At 43.5% G+C, this 19,397-nt stretch overlaps 2 protein-coding genes across 5 annotated transcripts in view; one reads left to right on the forward strand and one right to left on the reverse strand.

Moving 5' to 3' along the window:
• The window catches only part of ProRS-m (prolyl-tRNA synthetase 2-like protein, mitochondrial), a 29,871-nt gene extending 28,444 nt beyond the window's left edge, over positions 1-1,427 (forward strand). Inside the window, exon 15 of one of the 3 annotated variants that reach the window (XM_084581763.1) lies at positions 694-1,427. In XM_084581763.1, coding sequence (XP_084437889.1) covers positions 694-756 — 63 coding nt within the window. In that variant the 3' untranslated portion in view covers positions 757-1,427. The remainder of the gene's footprint in view (positions 1-693) is intronic. The other 2 variants (XM_084581765.1, XM_084581764.1) reach the window with 2 other exon arrangements.
• A 6,307-nt stretch (positions 1,428-7,734) lies between these two features.
• Positions 7,735-19,397, reverse strand: part of LOC146175427 (cysteine-rich motor neuron 1 protein-like) — a 192,487-nt gene continuing 180,824 nt past the window's right edge. For both annotated transcript variants that reach the window (XM_084581770.1, XM_084581771.1), the window contains exons 10-11: positions 15,574-15,774; positions 7,735-9,729 (exon numbers count right to left, since the gene is read on the reverse strand). In XM_084581770.1, the coding sequence (XP_084437896.1) occupies positions 9,545-9,729; positions 15,574-15,774 (386 nt within the window). In that variant the 3' untranslated portion in view covers positions 7,735-9,544. The remainder of the gene's footprint in view (positions 9,730-15,573; positions 15,775-19,397) is intronic.

The following is a 19,397-nucleotide window of genomic DNA, read 5'->3' on the forward strand; positions in this document are numbered from 1 at the left end:
CCAGTTCCTGAATTTTCTTTGTGCTCGAACAGTTGATGCCATAGGATTTAATGTTGCCAGTCTCCATGGGCCGGGATGAAAGTGACGCTGAAAATATTGTCTATTCTTGCCCGTGTTTTCGGTGCAGTTTCTTCCTACCTGGTATGAAATATCAGCCAAGCATCCTAAGGCATAGAACTCCTGTGCTATTCCATTGCAACTTTGGCACGCATAAGCAGCCAAGTTCTAGCTGTGACATCTTGCTCATAGCCTATTTTAAGCTTGTGCGCTACTTAGGATATCATCACGAAATGCGTGGTTATGACTGCCAACATTAATCATCACCATCAGACTGACTATACCCACTGCAGGGCAAAAACCTTGCCCATATCCCTCTAACCAAGTCCTTTTCCAGTCACATGGTGTTAATAATAAAACCTCAAGGATGAGCCCAGTTTTTAAACTTAAGACCTTGAGTGCCCTTTGTGCACCTTCAGTCCATTTTGCCCAAGTTTAGTTCTGGGTTAATTCTGATTATATGTGGCATACTATCCTGAAGTAAAAATTTATGCTGCACTGCAAATGAAGCTGTACTGCAGGCTGTGATCTGCAAAACAACTGTCAAGTAGAATTTGATAGTGTGAGGCCCATCAGCTACTCAAGAAAGCCAATATATGCATCAGTTTTATTTCTGCTTCATGGCACATGTCGCAGACCGCCACCAACCACCTCATTTTGGCGCCGTTTGCTGTAGATGTACGTGTCCGCTCAGCGTGATGCACCTTGCAGAGATCACAGTCCCCTCCGCTTCCGGTCATTCACAGCCGCTCTGTGTGCGAGCGAATATAGACCTTTGCAACGAGGGCTCACTGCATAGAGTTAATAAGCATCACCATATTGCTCGCTGGGCTGTTGTGTGCGCGTGACGTCAGCAAAATGGAAGTGGCAGCGGAATCGGTTTGCAACAGCTCGGAGAGGAGGCGTTTCGACATCCTCCTTGCCCGGTGCAAAGGTCTATAGGAGGCTATGCCCTGAATAACAAGAGCACACAGGACACAGTCGTTTGAAAGTATGCAGTGGAAGAGGTTGTGCGTGGTTCTTTGAGGCATGCTTAAGGCCGAAGTTCAGGCGCCAGTTGCGTGGCCCTCATCGCATCGAGACGGATGCCTTCGAGCCAGCGCCGCGTTGACAACCATCTTTCACCGTGTTTGACTGTCCGTGTGACTTTCTTTTTTTGCCCTATCTTGCTGCCTGTCATAAATTGTATGATTAGTTTATTCACCTAATTGCTTAAGATGCTTGTGCTCCTACTCCTTGTTGCGTTCTGGTTTTGAATAAGCTTTAGATCTTACTGTTCTATCAATTAATTCTTACCTTGTATCATCCCTGCAGCAATTAAATGTTTTGTGTATTCTCCGCACTCGTCGAATATCTTCTCATTCACCAAAGCACTGACACGTAAACAGGTGCTGGCGTAAAGTGGCCCCTGTGCCTCCACGGTTTGCGACAATAATTGTCGTCTGCGACAGGACTAATCAGCTGTGTGTTGGTGCCGAAGTTTAGAAGGAATTTTTTTTTTTTCTGGGAGCACGATGGCAGAGAAGGAGTTTGATAAGTTGGTTGAACAGGGAAAAAGCTTTGGCTTCGAAGGTAAAGAATTGCTTTCATAGGTTGAACAAGAGCGAGCTAGGCGCCGAGGAGAGCGAGAAGCAGAACGCACTTTGCAGAAGGAAGAGTTGAAACTCATAAGTGAGAGGCAAAGAGAAGAGTCGAATCTCAAAATGGCTGTGCTTGAAAGGGAAAAGGAGGTGTTAAAACGAGAACCTCAAAATACGTCTAAAACGAATACTAGGGCCAGACCGGGAGGCAGAGGGAATCAAAGTTACAGTCGTGATGAGAAAGTCTGGTGGCACGAAACTGGTGACATTGCCATACAATGCTTACGCATTAATAACTTCTATCAAAGTGGGCCCGCACAAAGTTATCCCGGCGTTTGATGAACAGCATGCGATGACCTCGATGCCAAATTTGCTGTTTTGAGTGCGTGGCCCAGAGCCAATTAGCTGTGAGACCAGTAGCCATCTGCCCTGAGTCTGCGTGTTTGAGCGGCGAGGCACTGGCCGTATTTAGCAGAATGTCCGCATCAGACTGTATACGAGCTATGACAAATTGAAGCAAGCCATAGTGCAGCATTTTCGGCTCACCGAACAGGGATTTAGAGAAAAGTTCAGGGGGGCATCTCCCATGAATGGAGAAATATGTTCCCAATTTGTCACTCTGCTAAGAAATTTGCTCGATAGGGGGGTCGAGCCTTTCAACCCCAAGAAGGAATATAAGGATTTGAGCTAATAGTGAAGGACCAGTTGCTTTCAGGGTGTGCCGCTTCGCTAGAACTCTCTGAAAGTGAAGAAGGATCGAGTCTATCCTCGATGAAATGGTGGAAAAAGTGGAGCACGTAGACACTCGCGAGGGGGGGCAAATTTCGGAAAATGTCCCGCAACAAGGAGAGAATCATCAGCTGCTGCAAACGCTGGACAAAAAAACATGAAAGGAAAGCCGAAAAACCCAGAATTGCAGAGATATTTCCTTTGCTCTCGCACTGGCCACATTGAGCTGAAAACCGCCGTTCTAGAAGGACGGAGGGAAGCAGTCATTCTCCGAAATGCTTCAGGTGTGGGAGAATCGGCCACACTAGTTGGAAATGTTGGCAGAAAGGCTCCACGAAACCAAAAGCCGCCGTGGATGAATCGGCCTCGATATGTATCAAGGATAGATATATTGGATTAAAGGATGGCTGCAAGATTCTGGCTGTAGGTACTAACCTGACAGATAAGGCAGCAACTATGAAGAATAAACTTTCGGTAGTCAGCAGTTTAGTGGGTGACCACTGCATGCGAGTACTTTGACACCGGGTGCAACACGGTGATAGTGAAGATCCTTGCAGAAAATGGCGATCTCACAGAATCTAAGTCTCCCGTTTATCTCCACGATCGCTCGGTTCTAATGCTTCCAGAGGCATTGGTTAACATTGACACCCCTTATTTCAAGGGAAGGTCCCGGGCGAAGTGTATGGAAAATCCTTTATACGACCTCATATTGGGCAACGTTGAGAGAGTCAGATCTGCAGTCGACCCGGATCCCAACGGAAGCCTAGAGACAGTGGCTAAGGCGATGCCTTGAAGGTAAATTGCCGGAGGAATGGAAATAGGCAAAAGTGGATCTCATCCCCAAGCCGGGGACGGAACCAAAATTGGAAAGCCTAAGACGTCTCGCTGACGTCGTACGTGGGGGAACTCGTGGAGCACATAGTGCAAACGAGGTTAATGAGATACACGGAAGATGGAAACGTGGCCGCACGAGATGGTGGGATTTTATAGACAAGAAAGGATCAAGATGCCAAGGTGATCCTATAGGTCTTGACCTCACGAAAGCCTTTGACGTCCGACACAAGGCAATGCTCAGAGGTCTGGAGGAGGTAAACGTGGGCAAGAGAGCATACGTATATCGAGGACTTCCTTCGAGATAGGAAGGCGATGTGAATAAATTCCAGGACGCAGAGTCCCCAGCATAAGGCTGGGCAGCAAAGGTGCCCCGCAAGGAGCCATACTGTCCCCTTTCCTATTTAACATAGCGATGAGAGGTCTCCCGGCCATGCTGAACAAGATCCCTGATCTAAAATTCAGCATGTACGCCGACGACATAAACATTTGGATGAATAGCGGAAACGACGCAGAAATTGAGTGGAGTCTGCAAAGGGCAGCATACGTAGTGGTGAAGCATGCTGCCGAAAGAGGCCTGGCGTGTTCACTGACCGCAAAAGTCAGAGCTTTTTGTGTATAATAGCGACGGCAGGAACAAGAGAGTTTATCAACAAGAAGGGCAACAATACTATAAACAAATTAGCCACATATGCAGACCAAGTATAGTAGGCATACATATTGAGAGGACTAAAAGAAAGGAATCTCCTGAAAATGTCACAGGCGTACGTAATAAGTTGGATCTGCTACGCGATGCCGTACCTAAATATGAGCAAGGCAGAAATAGAGAAGGTAGACAGAATATTGAGGAAATGCATCAAGCGAGCTCTGGGACTCCCCATATCCACGTCGACGGAGTGGCTTGAGAAAATGGGGGTTCACAATGGATGAGTTGAGCTTGCAGAGGGGGTGAGAATATCCCAATTGGAACGGCTCGGCCAATCTGAAACGGGCAGGTTAATACTCGAATGGATAGGAATCCGGCCAGAAAGAAGCACGCATAAGATGGTAAACATGCCAGGAATGCCAAGATATGCGTTCCACCTATGCCGTGAAACATGCACCCCGAGTATAACAAAGAAAGGCGAGAGCATAGGGCTAAGGCCTACGAGAGGAAGATGAAGCAACCGGCAGACCAGGTGGCTTATGTAGACGCGGCGTGCAGACAGCACGGGGCGGCAGTATCCGCGGTTACAGCACTGTACTGTACCGCGGTGGTCGACGGGGCAGGAGCATCAGTGGTAGCAGCTTCGAGCCACATGAGGGATGGCAGCGTGGCGGAAGAGTTGGTGATGGTGCTCGCTTGCATCGGTACCAAGGCCACGATGATTTTAAGAGACCGCAAAATGCAGTGAGGAACTTTGGGAAAGGAAGAATCTTGAAAGAGGCCAAACACATCCTAGAGGCGAGGCCAATAGAACCTAACATAGAGATATTATGGATTCCAGCCCAGTAAAAAAAAACAGTTGGGTTTCCAACAGATTCCAATTGGATTCAAATGGTGCACAACTGGTTCCATTTGATTCCAGTTGGAATTGCCATTCCCACTGCTCAGACCAGCTGGTCTTTCTATCGAATAAATGGTTTTCCAACTGGTTCCAATTGGGTTTTTCAATAGTTCCATTTGGACATCTCTGGCTGTGCATTACTGTGCAACATATATGCTCATTATAAACACAGCCTAGAACAAGTTTTGATTTTGTAATAGATGTCAGTAGCCTGACCTGAGAAACTGTACGCAGCACTCACGCCATCCCCTGCGATAGAAATAAATTAGATATCCACGCTTAGTGGGCAAGTGCCACTGACTCCACCATTAAGGTCTAATAACTCGAATATATATATGAATTCAAAATTATACTATATCTGTAGGAAGTATGTTTCCGCATGTCGCTAAGTGTATCTGACGTGTGTGTATATATATATATATATATATATATATTGTTACGGATGAGCAAGGAAAAAGAAGCGGGCAGTAACGAATCGGCTTGCTGCATCGTAAAAAAATATATATATATATATATATGCCTGGTTTGTTTCAGTGATTTACGTATTTCAAAAGTTTCATTTCACTTCTGTTGTAAAATATCAGCTAGCACCTCTCATGTACACCCCAGCTTCGACTTCAACTTAACAATAGAAAAAATGTAGGGTGGCACAAACGGTTTTGTTTTTGCACAGGAGGTATATTTTGTTATATCTTGGATGTAGTTCATTTGCGTATGGCGTATTGATCCTATTTTGCCCATATTCTAGTTGGTGCCAACTGGTCCAACGGGGCAAAACACAACTGGAAAATTCAAATGGTACCAATTGAAAATTTTCCAGTTGGAACCAACCGTTTTTTTTTTCAACTGAGAGCGCACGAGTCTATTGCAGGAAATTAGGCTGCAAACGAGCTTGCCTGAGCTCTCTATCACCAGGCGGCCATAGAGCAGCCCTCTCGCATAGACATGAAAGATAGCTTGATTTCATACGAGATCACAGAACATTATAAGCTGAGCAGGAGGGTCTATCTGCCGCCCGACCGCTTCCTCGGAAACGAGAAGGCAATTGCATGGAAAAGATTACAAGGGGGAAATCTTATAAGCCCCTTCTGGGTATACATGACAATCTCTAAAGAGGAGAAAGACCAATATATTGCATAACGTGCGGGGAGAGGGGCACTCTCGACCACGTAATTTGGGAATGTGCTGGCAGCCCAGGCACCGAGCAAAATATAAAAGATAGAGAAGCCTGGGAGCTCCTTGCTGCAGAGCGAGAACACTGCTCCACAGCAAAAAGCCATTCGCCTGGCGGCTGAGGCCGTGAAGCGACAATGCATCTTCACCAGACCTTAGTTTTCGAGGCTCCTGAGTAGGACTCTCTTAGGCCTGCATGCCGGGGGGTCCAAAGGAGTCATTTCGGTGCAAATAAAAAGTTTTGATGATTGTTTACCCATTTTAGTCTTTGCTACTTTCAAATTGCGCGCCAATCCCTTCCTATGCCTTTTTTAATTGACTGATTTAATTAGCTATTTAGTATTTGATGCATCTTGACATCACCCTAATTGACTGACTTAACTATTTTTATATTCGATACATTCAAAAGTGGTGCCAAGTCATTGGCTAATGAGACCATTTTCACCTTCACTTTTGCATTTGTTGCCTCTAATTAATTACCTAATTAACTTATTTACCTAATTATTTTTTCGGACATATTACGTTACGCTCTATCGATTGACACCACTCATTAACTTCTAACTGCTGCGGGCAACTTTTTACATTTTTTTCTTGTATTTATTTAACTTATTGGCCTATTTATTTATTTGGACACAACATTACGTCACCCTCCATCGTTCTTGTTGCGACTGCAGGAAGAAAGAAAAGAAAATGCACGGGCCTGCTACTGGCTCTGTAGCTGAGACACCTCCGCTGCCTTGTTGTTACGACTATTATAGGAAGAAGGAAAAGAAAATGCACGGGCCTGCTACTGATTCTGTAGCTGAGCCACCTCCGCTGCCTCGTGCGGACAGAAGAGAAAATAGAGAAGAAAGAGAAAGAAGAGGGCCTCGTGCGGATAGTAGAGAAAATAAAGAAAGAAAAAAAGGAAGGAGAGGGCCTCATGCGGATAGTAGAGAAAGAAAAAGAGGGAGCGAAAGATGCGCGTCGCAACAGCTGTCGTCCACCACCGAAACGGTGGCAGGTGCAATGACTGCCTACAATAGATAAAAATTCAGTGGCAGGCTAGCCTCTGCCGCAAGCGGCGTTGACCTACCCGTCCTGGCCCCATAGGGCCAGGAACAGCCACCCTTCACCATCTACCAACCCTCTATCGATTGGGACCGGGCGCTCGTTGTATGGCAATACCAGTAATTAAGGGTGCTTATATATTCAGCCTCTCTCTAATAAAGGCTTCTTGTTCCAATATTGTCATTTCAATTGTATTACTGCATTTCATTTGATGCTGCCAGTAGCAATCCTCAATGCCTCCGTTCGCTTTTAATTGCTAAACAGGATTCAAAATGGAGAAACGACATTTACTGTTTGAATTAATGTATTTACTCTGTATTCTGCTCAGACTTCTGCTATAGATTATGTTAGACTATTATCCCACCTGCTTTATTGTAATTTAGTGAACAGATTGCATAACAGCAGTTTTTAATCTATCATCATGAGATAGCTGGTTTAGTTGGAATGAATATGTCTTCCTTACACTGCACCACAGAATAGAAAAAATAATGCCTACCTTATTTGTCATTTCCTTCTCTTTTTCTGCTCTATCTTTATGCAGCTGAATAAGGTGTCTTCACTTTCGTAGTGGACCATAAGACCTTTCATAATTCAGTGCCCCAGTTTTTACAATTTTATGTGCATAGGACACTAGCAAGAACGGTGGCATTGTTATAAAAATGTGTCATTCGCTATAATTGTTCATTTACATAAAATAACTAAAATTAAATCTGGATCGCACATTAAAAAATACAGTCAGCTATATATCATCACTGCCTAATAAAGGGTATGATAAAATGCTCAAACTTTATTGTGGCCGTCACCGAGCCGAGCAGGAAGAAAAACTCTCTCCATGTCTCTTCATCTTTCTCACATGAGCACAGCCAATAAATCACACAACTAGAAAAAAAAAACTCATAAATATACAATACACCTGTGTTTCCGCTAAAAGACAAGTCCACAAAGTTCTCGGAGGAATGGAAACACGAAGAAAGTTCTACTTTCTTTCATAAAATCAGTCTTTACGAAGACAAATGCTAGTCACACTTTTGCCACCTATTTCATAAAAGAATAACACTACCATTTCATGTGGCTTTCATCAGAAGAGACATCTTCTGCTGTGTCATTACGCAAGGAATGGCACCTGTGAGAGCACTCACTTCACTAAAATCACCAGGAATCTGCACTCCGCAGCAAATGTGACACCAAAAGTGAGGAATTCAACACCTTGAGAGACGTGACGACAAGCACTGTGGCACGCAAACACACATGTAGTTTGCCAACAACATGCACAAGGGCGGCATTCAGGAAAAGCTCACAGTTTCACCACTGGCACATTTCTTCACTTTAAGGATCATTTGCATTGGTGCTGCAGGCTTAACTTTGTTGATATATCATATGTACAGTGTGTTAGGCTTTCTACACTGTGTCATGCAAACTTTACACTGTCTTCAGGCTGCAAATTCAGAAAAGAAGACATATTAGGTTTTCCACTGCTTGCCCATACAAACTAAGTCTACAGACAGTTTGCTGGTGACACATCTATTGCCCTGACCTCACTGCAGTCTGTCAACCTGAAGTATTCAGATGGGCTAAGCTCTCGCTTTTTCGTCTTCTCCGCCACTTGTAGGACAATGGCTGTTGCACAACACACATTTTATGCTGGTAACTGACTGACATGACTTGTGGAAAACAGCCAAATATTAATGTCAGTAATGCAAGGAATGGAACGCAACATACATCGGTCGCGCCCCCTGTAATCGCCTTTCATGTGCTGCCATGTCACAGCCCCACATCACTGGCATGCCTGTTATGGTGGCGAAAGCAGGATAGGACACGATACATATTATGTCCAGTTCTTCCCTTGACAGGCGCAAATGCCAGGCTCTTTCCAAGCGCCGCGACATAGCACCCAGGCTTAGAATGGGCCCCATCATAAGGTGCACTATGGACATGGTGTTGGGACGAAGACGCAGCATTGTACGGAGATCATGCATCTTGGCGACTCACTCAACAAGCATCACCTGTCTCTATGGCACGGTGTTGTGGTCCACCATTCCCTGCGCACCTTTCATGAGAGGTGCGTGTGCCTAACAAGCACCCATTATAATCTGTAGTGCTTCAAAAAGAAGCAGAGGCCTGTTGCTGGCATTCAGAGATGCACAGTATGGCTCCATGCGGTCAGTAAAAAAAGAAAAAGAATACCACATGGCTGCTGCCTCGTAGTTCAAACTGCAAAGCACACAGTGAACCTTGTTTCGGCACAGAATAGTGTCAGCACAGTTATTGGATATGTCGTGGTTCCTCCACTTCTTTTTCAACACAACTCGTGCCAGTTAAAACAGTCACACAGAAACTGGATAGGTGTCTGACGCAGTTCTTTTGACAAGCCGTGCCGCGGTCCTCGCCAAGCATCATGAGTGGCGCCTCCAGGTCGCTGCTTAGTTCTGGTCCTTCTTGCCAGCTTTGGCATAAATACTCAATATCACAAGGTGCGCGCTCTCGAAGAAAAGACCAGGGGGTGTTTGTTTCAGGGAAAGTGGGGAACGACAGGAAATGCCAAACGATGTCGACAGTCTTGGTGCCGCCAGTTTCGTCTCAGACATAGCCATTTGCAGTCTTCTGATAATGCTGCTGCTTGGGCTTGTTGAATGGCCTGGTGTTACGCCTCCTCCAGAGACAAGCCACGCACATGAGCACCACAATGATGGTGACCAGAATCACGATTGCAATGACGTAGCCAACGACGTCGCTGCCAGAGCTCTTGATGTAGTGGTCCAGCTCTGAAGAGGGAAAAAGAAAGGTATGTATCAGTCATTTAGCTTAGTGAGAAGGTTTTAAAAAGGCATGGAGCACAAAAAAATTTGCTGACTTTGTATAAGTTAGTACAGTGCATTCATTTATGCTTCGTGCCTGCGCATATGACAGAGCCATTCTCCACACGCATGAGGCCCAAGCAACAATTTGAGAGTGTGATGGCAATTTCATAACTAATCGCTTCTGCCAGTGAATTATTGTTACAAAGTAATTTCTTATACTACTAATTACGAGACCAGAATATAGTTCCTAATATCACAAATTACTAAGGGTGTACGAATATTCAAAATTTCGAATATGTATCAAATATCTTTGTTATTCGATTCGTATTTCAAAAACTGATGTTCAGAATTTCTAGAATATTCGGAAGTCACCGAACACAGAGAAAATTTTCTAATTCACCACAGTTTCACCACAGTGCGCCTCACTGCAATACTTCATTGTGTTGACTATGCAGTAAAGAATCCTCAAAACACCAGAGAACATTTTTTTAAGAGAAACCTTCCTTTTTGTGAAGAGGACTTTCCTGAAATTGTGCGCAAAGCAAAGCATATGACAAAACTGGGGGAAAAAGTTCTCACTTGGGTTTAATCTCAAATGTGGACAAACATCATGCAGGTGTTTATCAGATATAATTATGGTGATGCAAACAGTTTTCGGCAGTTTCTTCAGGCCCACTAGACACTTGGAGCTTTCAGCTAATTTGCTTTCAACAAATTAACAAGAGTGGACTGTACTCAGCAGCAATAAGACATCTCCACCCGATTTCATACAGGTCCTTGCCGTACAACAATATCGCATAAGGTAGAATTTTGCTACAACAAAGCTGACGGAACATGCGAGAAATTTTGTTGTGGCAAAACCTGCTTAAAAATATTTTTGGGCTTGATTGCCAGCTTCAAAGACATTATTTATTGATTTGGATATCAGCACCATGGTGCGATGCTAGCACTCCGTCAGCAGCTGCATCGCGACGTCGTCATCTTTGGCACCAATGAAATTGTAAATGAGGTCAAATGCATCCGTCATATGCAGTGCAGGAGGCGCGTGCAATGAATTTTGCTCGTAATTCTCATCGTCTGATGACGCACTGTTTTGAAAAACCTCGAAATTCAAACTTCAGTACTGTCAACAGTGTGCTGTTGGAGATGTCAAATTCTGCTGCAATGTCTCTTTTTTTTTTTCCTGCCACTTTTAGCCTTGCTGACGATTCGAACATTCCCCTTCAAAGGAAGGAACCTCCGCTTTGTTGTCATGCTGCTATCGAGCGCGCAAAGTACGCATGCACTAATGAAGGACTAGGTGGATCGGGCCTGTGCTACTGTCGCCGCATGCTGCGTTGCGCCTGCAATAGCGTGATCTAGAATTAATATGGATTAGCTGTGGCTTTGGCTTGGCACACCAGAACTGCGCCTTGTCACAAGGTGACCAACCAAATCGTCATTGGCACCCAGCAATGGGGTGCCCCTCTACGAGTTTGTTTACGGGTGCTGCAATAGGCACACGTTTTCGGTGAAACTAAGCGGCATCGATGTATAAGAAGTTGCAGACAGTTAAAATTATGCTTAGTTAATCATAAAATAAATTTCTAAAGCCAGCTGACTCAGCGAAAGTTTCGTCAAAGTGAGAAGAAGCCTAAAAATTGGATCATTGTGGCGAGAACTTTGTTGCATTGATTTCTATGGCTAGCTGACGGGGAATCCGTTAAAGTGGGATTCGACTTTATGGAATCCTGTATAAAATTTATACCGAATTTTTCAGTAGGGTATAAACTTGTGCACAGTTCTAGCTTAACATTTTGGAAATACCATGTGAATCCTGAAATAAACAGCACAAATAGCTGCATTTTTAATTTTTCTTTTTTTTTTCTTTTTTGTTTTTTGTTTTTTTTTTTACTGATCAGATATTTGATTCAATATCCAAAAGCGTCTTTTTTTCTCCCATTTTCACATCATATTCGTACTCGAAAATTTCAATATTTGTGCTCTTCTACAAATTAATGAAAAGTAATTAACTCATTTTAATTTTACTACAGTGATTCACGTAAAACCTTGTCGCTACATTTCATTAAAAAATGTGGGAAAAAACACATCCAGGAAAACGTATGGTTTGAACTGCCTAATTTTGAAAAATTTAACTGCTGAATGAGGTACCAAAGGCAATTAGATAAAAGTGTAGATTACAATTTATGCACATAAAGTATACACTGCACTGTTTTTAGCTTTTGCAGAATTGATTCCATTGCGTTGTCCTCAGCGGGAGAGAGATTTAGTAACAAATCCGGTTCGCAGAAGCTATGGCGAGCCGGAGTCGCTTCCTTGGCCATTTCGGGGGAAGCCATCCAGATTGCTTACAGTTGCAGCGGTTTTGCTCATCTGTGCGTCCCCCGGATCCGGACTGCTCGTATGCAAGCGAGAAGTTATCAATTATCAAATGCTTTACCCTTATGTCCCTAAGGCACCGCAAAGAAGCCACCGCATTTCTCCTCATGAAGTCATGTTTCCATGGGGACGGGTGCCTCTTATGTTGGCTTTCTTTGATACTTTGCTCCTTTGCACCTAGTCACTTCAGGAAAGCAACTGTGGCTGATAAGTGCCGCTGATCAGTTTTTAATGTCGCGAGTGCTCGTTAGCACATGTCCGGTTGATTGCAAAATGTATTATACGACCACAAAATATCAAAGTTTAGAAGGTAGTAACTGGGAAATTGTGTTATCTGGGAACGTCTTAACCAGGACAAAATAGTGCACTATTTGCAAATAGTGCAATAGGGAAATGCTTTAATGCCTACGATTTTGAGTGTATGAAACGGGAAAATATCAATGAGGTTCTACATATATGTTGCCATCTTTGAGCCTGACATTAAAACCCATTTTCTTCTTTTTACCCTTCTTTTGTACACAATTCAGTAAAGTATGTGGAGGCAGAGCCTGTACTGCATTCTTTAATTTTATGACTACATAAATACATTGTCTGAGCCATGTGAAATTAATAGTTTTTCATGGGTCCTCTTCCCAAAAATTCACAGCAGTTCTTCTTGTAAGCTTATGATCACTCTACACTGGATACTTGCTACCCATGCACACTCTGTTTGTGACGCCCAGTACTGTATGCAGCCGCTCAGCAAAAGCCATGGGGCATGATAGCAAAACTGATGAGCATACTAGCCCTTAAAGTGACTCTGTAAGTACTTTCACAAGTGGGAAATAGCTCTGTGCAACTACAATTCAAGTTTCTTGAAGTGCACTTCAAAGTTTAACCAACAGCACCTGCCCCACCGTGTGCTACCAGTTTAAGCTATTGTGAATAGTCATCAGGTGATATCGCCATTTTGCGATGACGTTAACCTACACAACTAAAGACTAGTGAAGCAGCCTTCTAAGTGCTGCTGCACGGAAGAAATGGACGCATCTGTTTGTGGCCCAAACTGCACCTAATACAGTGTCACCTCGTTGATACATTGTTTCTTTTTTTGTGTAAGTGATGAGAAAGAAAGTATTATCTGGGAAGACTTATAATTTGAACTATTTGGTTTTGAAAATTTTAATTGTTGAATGAGGCGCAAGGCATTTAGTATACCCCTTGCAAAAGTCCATAAGTCAGCTTTTCTGCATAGCAAAAATCTCTTTACCAAAGCAGCGCGTCCTGTCCATGGGACAGAGGTTGGGTACAGTTCAGAATACCCCTGTATCAAGCCCCATGTCATACACCTGATGATCATAATGCCTTCGTTATTGAAAAGCAGGAAGGGGGTTATGAATGGTGCTTGGGAGCACAGGCACTCTTCATTACTTATTCGCAATAGTAACACAAGGCAGAAGGGCACAGGAAATGGACGCGGCCATTATTGTCATCTTCTGCGCTGGCCACCATGGCGAAGGGGTTTTTGCCGTGCAGAGAAGCTGACTCGCACAGTTTTGCAAAGGGTCCATTGTCACTTTCAATGCATAAAAGTGTAGATTAGCATTTCTTGACATCAAGTATGAACAGCTCCTTTTTTAGCTCCCGCAGAATTCATTCCGTATTTTCATTGTCTTAAATGCGAAAAAGCTACAGCAACAAATCCGCACTGCTGGCAGCAAGAGATTGCTTTTTTGATTCCAGATGCTCTGACCCGTGGCACCAATGCACTGTGGTGAAGCCAGTGAGATAGCTGACGGCCGCCGCATTTTTACTCTTCCTGCAGCGTTCCCTAGGTCCGGCCTGCTTGTATGCAAGCACACAGTTGTAGTTCTCAAATGGCTCACCCTTTTGCCCATAACAAACTGCAAAGAAGCCACTGCACTGCATTTCTGCTAATGAAGTCGTGTCTTCGTGGGAGCCTCATACGTTGACTCGTCTTCAATGCTTTGCCCCTCTTTACCTAAGCAATGCAGGAAAGCGACTGCAATGGGTGAGTGCCGGTGGGTTTTTTTTATTTTTAAAAAATTTTTTTTCATGTGACGCATATCCAGGTTTGGCCCGCTTGTATGTTGAACACATGTGCATTTGATTGCCAAATGTGTTATACAGCCACATTTTGTCAAAGCTTTGAACATAGTAAGCAGGAAATCGTGTTTGCAGGAACGTATTAGCCGGGAGAAAACTACTGTTACTGCCTTTACTGCCTGCGATCTTGGGCATATGAAATGGAGATTGTATGAACAGAGAATGTATCAGTGAAGTTCTACTACTAGCTGCCACTTAATTTTCTATGAACACTGCTGGTCATGATAACAACACAGCCAGGAATGAAACATGAAGTGGCTTTCTTAGTATTGTTGCATCCAAGGAAAAGCCCCAGTCACATGCGGTGCACACTAGCACGTTGCTTTTACAAACTACCCGGACAGCGCGTGTTGTGCCATCTGTCATCGACTGTCACTAGTGTGCACGAGAACAGCATGAGAACAACGAGATAGGCAGACGTGAAATTATGCTACATGGTTCTTTATACAGTCTGTAATTGTGCGGAATAGCTCCTGGTATGGAAAGTACCAAGGTCATCAGTCACTGACTAATTCAAAGCACCAACAAATTTTTAGATAGTCAGGGACTCAAGATTTGCGCCACTATACTCCTGGACAACTTTTTCTGGTTATAGAGTTGAAGGTATAGAGCCTAAACGCATCAGTTGACAGCGCAGCAGATTATAGTCCCTCCATAAATTTCGCAGATCGTGCTGTCGAATATTATACTATTACAGAAACATTCACGTTAATATTGCATCACAATTGTACTGCAACACAAGCCAGTAAAACGCTAGTGTAGTGCATTTTCAAATCAGTGCAGTGCGCCGAGCAAACGGGATGTTTGCACCACCTGTCGAAAATCTCCCAAAGAGTACTTCGGCTGCTTTTGCTGTGTCTACCCGCCGGTTTCTGTGAACTTTCGTGATGCGCTTGTTTGGGCAAAGTATACAGCGTGTGATATCATTAACCGCGAATATGCGTTCACTCATAGAAAGAAAGACATTTCTGCATTGTAGTCAACTCGAAGAAAACTACAATTTCAAGTAAAGGTCGAATTGAAACCAAAACTGCAACTGAGGTCAGATGTGCCAGAACTACATGACATAGCAACGCCATGACGAAAGCTCCGCCCCCGTAGCCTTGGCTGCACAGCCCCAGAAAAAAAGTTTTCCAAAAGCAAGTCATTCGTCAAGCCCAGGCCGCCGCCGGAAGCCAACTGATTCCGGCCGACGTCTAGGGGGAGATAGACGGTGAAAGGGAGAGCTGTGTCTCACCCGATCATCCATACTCTCTGACGGGTGCAAATAAAGTGCTTTCTCTCTCTCTCTTTCCAAGCATGGTTCTTCAGAGTCTCACTCACCAGCACACTGCACGCAGCAGTTGCCCGAGCTGTGGTTGTGGGTCCTGCACAAGTCCTGGTGGCAAATGGTCTCCTGGCAGTGCAGGTGGCCGCGACTGCACTCGCAGCGGTTGCAGTTGTCGATGACACGCTGCTCACCATCCAACAGCACTAGACTGCCACGCACACACTGCCACTGAGTTGCTGTCCGTGCTGCTCCCTCTGGTGAGGCAAAACGACAACAAAATGACTTCAGTGGGTGGGTACATTTGTTGAGTAGCGGTGACTAGAAGCAATGAAAAATATCAATAATGGCAAAATTTATTGGTTATCTAGAAAATGTTATTGTTTTTAAGGGAGGTCATGGATCTTATCTTACAATAGTTTTATTATTTATTGCCCAAATGTTACGAAATCTCATGGAATTGTTCAGTTTCTTTTTTTCTGCTGATTTCAAATATGCAAAAATTTTCCTTCTAGGGAAATTAGTTCTAGAGATATTAGAAAATTACTGCTGCTGTTAGAGGAAGATATGCTTATCACAAATTAATTTGTAATACACAAGTAGATAAAAGTGTAACGAATGCATTGTTCGAAGAGTTTTTAAAATTGAGCTAATATTGAAGATTTAGCAGCCCACTGAACTTGACACTCGCAGCCACAAGAACTATATAAGAATTTCATGATAAAATACAAAAATATTGCAGGTGAAAATAAAGAATGTGCTTACTGCAGTCCACATACACTTTATAGTATATCTACCTGCATATTAAAAATTTACTTCTGATGATATTTTTTTCTTATTGCTTGAGCAGACAATAGCAATAATTCTGTAATACCTCTAGAAATACTTGCCCTAGAAGGAAAATGTTTGCATTTCTGAAATTAGCAGAAAAAAAAACAACAATCCTGTGAAGTCCCATCAAATTTTGGCAGTAAATAGCAAAATTAGATTTAAGACCTATTCCCCCTTAAATCGTTCTTTGCCACACCTATTCAAATCGATCACCAGTGATCGATGCTTTCAATTGCCGATTTCGACATGTTGGAATCGTTTCTCATGCACTTAGCCCTCCCGGTTAGTCTAGGCGCTGCACTTGTAGAACCAGCTTAAACTTTGCCACTCTGGCGACGTTCTGATTTTTGATGGACTTTTTTGAGAACTAGTGTGCATGTGTTGTTTGCGAAAAAGGGTGTGGCGGCCACGCTTAAAAAAAAAAAATATTCTGCCACTCACGGTAATGTAGAATTATCATCAAATTTTTGTGACCAAAAGACTTCCAGCAAGTCAAACATTGAATCATATTGTCGGCTTTGCTATCTGACTGTGTTGAGTGGTGATAATTACCCGAAAATGGCACCAGCTATTACTAGTGAACTTTGACTCTGAGTCCATGTGGTTTTATTGCACGAAAACACATTTGAAGGCTCACGCCGCATGTCCAACATGTATACCCGGCCTTTACAGACAGTTTGCAGCAGTTTTGGTTTGGTGCGTCACGAAAACAAGGAACTGCTTCGCTGCATGCCGCAAGAAATGAAGCTGTTTCCATCTGTAGCTTTTTTTTTTTTTTTTTTTTTTTTGTAGCTGAAGAACGGCGCTGTAGAGATACTAGTTGATTTCTTTACACAGTGTTCCTGTGTCACTGATCTTCAAAATGTGTATTCTAAATTTTCTTTCTTAATAATGCATCTGTAGATATTGTGCCTTCTCTAGCTCCATAATTTACGAAACTGTAGCCTTAGCTGCTAAAAGATGAAACATTAATTTCTAATAAGGAACAAGCAGTATGAAGTCGATATTGACTCTCATCATTATCATGTTATATGTATAACAAAAGAATCTTTCACCATGTGATGACGGCTGTATATAAACTAGCACCACATACCAGTAGATGAAACAGGCAGCAACTATATATAAGCTGTGGTTGCCAAGATGCCGTGTCATCAGGCCATGTATGGGCATAACATACAACATCAATTTCAATGGGCCACATCACACTGCTGAATTCTCCACTTTGCTGTGCAGTGTGTTGCAGTGGGCCCAGTTTTAGTAAGTGAAGACAACTATTGCATGCTTTATTCAAATATCATTCCAAGTACAGCTGAACCTCCTACAATGAAAAACTGACTGGGTGTGCTGAAAAATTTCGTACAAGCGAAATTTTGTTAAGGTGAGATCAGCTCCAAAACATTGCCAGATTGGTATATACAGTTCGAAAACATGATTTATTTCCATTGCAAATGCTCTGCCGTGAGTGCTGTGCTGCGATTTTCATGCTCGGTCACCAACTGCATCGCAACATCCTTTTCATGATGGGCAACAATAAAACTGTGGATCCTATATACACCCGAGCATCATATCGAGGTGCAGGTATGTTTCTGTGTAGTATATAGTATAAGTGTATATGTGTAATCCCCTTCATGGATCACTGCCCTGTCGTGGCGGAGGGGCTTGTGAAACTCGATGAGGTCATTAGCTCTGCTGTGTAGGGCCACCCAAGACAGACAGGTCACGGCAGAGAGTTCTGACAAAATGTGATTCACTGGAGAAGGTAATGACAACCCACTCCAGTATTTCCTGCCAAGAAAACCCTATGGCCAGTCACAATACCATTAATGATATGGCACCGGAAGATGAGCCCCCCAGGTTGGAAGGCGTCCCTCATGTTACTGGGGATGAACAAAGGGCGATTCTTAGTAGCTCCAGGACGAATGAAGCGGCTGGGCTAAAGCCAAAAGGACGCTCAGTTGTGGATGTGTCGGGAAGCGACCGAAAGTCCGATGTTGCAAGGAGATATCACATAGCAACACGGAATGTAAGATCTATGATGAAAGGTAAACTGGATGTCGTCAAGCGAGAAATGGACAGATTGAACATTGATATCTTGGGTATCAGCGAGCTCATGTGGACCAGAATGGGAGAATTTAATTCCGGCGACCATTATGTCTTTTATTGTGGGCACGAATCCAGGAGAAGGAATGGGGTCGCTCTCATAGTAAACAGAAGAATGGGCAAAGCAGTGCTAGGGTACAACCCCAAAAACGACCGAATGATTTCTCTTCGGATCCAAGGTCACCCTTTCAACATAACAGTTATCCAAGTCTATGCACCGACCACTACTGCTGAAGAAGCTGACGTTGAGAGATTTTATGCTGACCTGCAATGCCTTTTAGACCGCACTCCATCATCAGATGTCCTTTTTCTCATAGGAGACTGGAATGCTAAGGTGGGGAGTGAAGAAATATCCGGAATTACAGGCAAGTTCGGTCTTGGTGAGCCAAATGAAGCTGGGCAAAGGCTAATAGAGTTTTGTCAAGAAAACAACCTGACCATAGCGAATACTCATTTTCAACAGCACAAGAGGTGCCTGTACACATGGACTTCACCGGACAGTCTTTACAGGAATCAGATTGATTATATAATCAGTCTATATAATTTGCCGGCAGAGATGAAGCGCTATACAAGCAGTAGAAACAAGGCCTGGGGCCGATTGTGGCACTGATCATCAGTTTCTTGTTGCCAAATTTAAGCTTCGATTGAGGAGAACGCAGAAAACTAGAAGGCCTTTCAAGTATGATCTGGATCAAATTCCATCAGAATATGCTGTGGAAGTGAGGAATCGATTTCAAGAATTAGATCTAGAAGATAGAGAGCCTGAAGAGATGTGGACTGATGTTCATGATATAATACAAGAAGTTGCTACTAAGGTAGTTCCAAAGCAAAAGAAATGCAAGAAAGCAAACTGGTTATCTGAAGAGGCTTTGCAAATAGCTGAGGAAAGGAGGATGGCAAAAGTTATGGGGGAAAGAGAAAGATACAAGGTTCTCAGTGCGGATTTTCA

Source organism: Amblyomma maculatum, chromosome 10, assembly GCF_055883805.1.
Source record: "Amblyomma maculatum isolate TAMU_Amacu chromosome 10, ASM5588380v1, whole genome shotgun sequence".
Lineage (NCBI taxonomy): Eukaryota > Metazoa > Arthropoda > Arachnida > Ixodida > Ixodidae > Amblyomma > Amblyomma maculatum.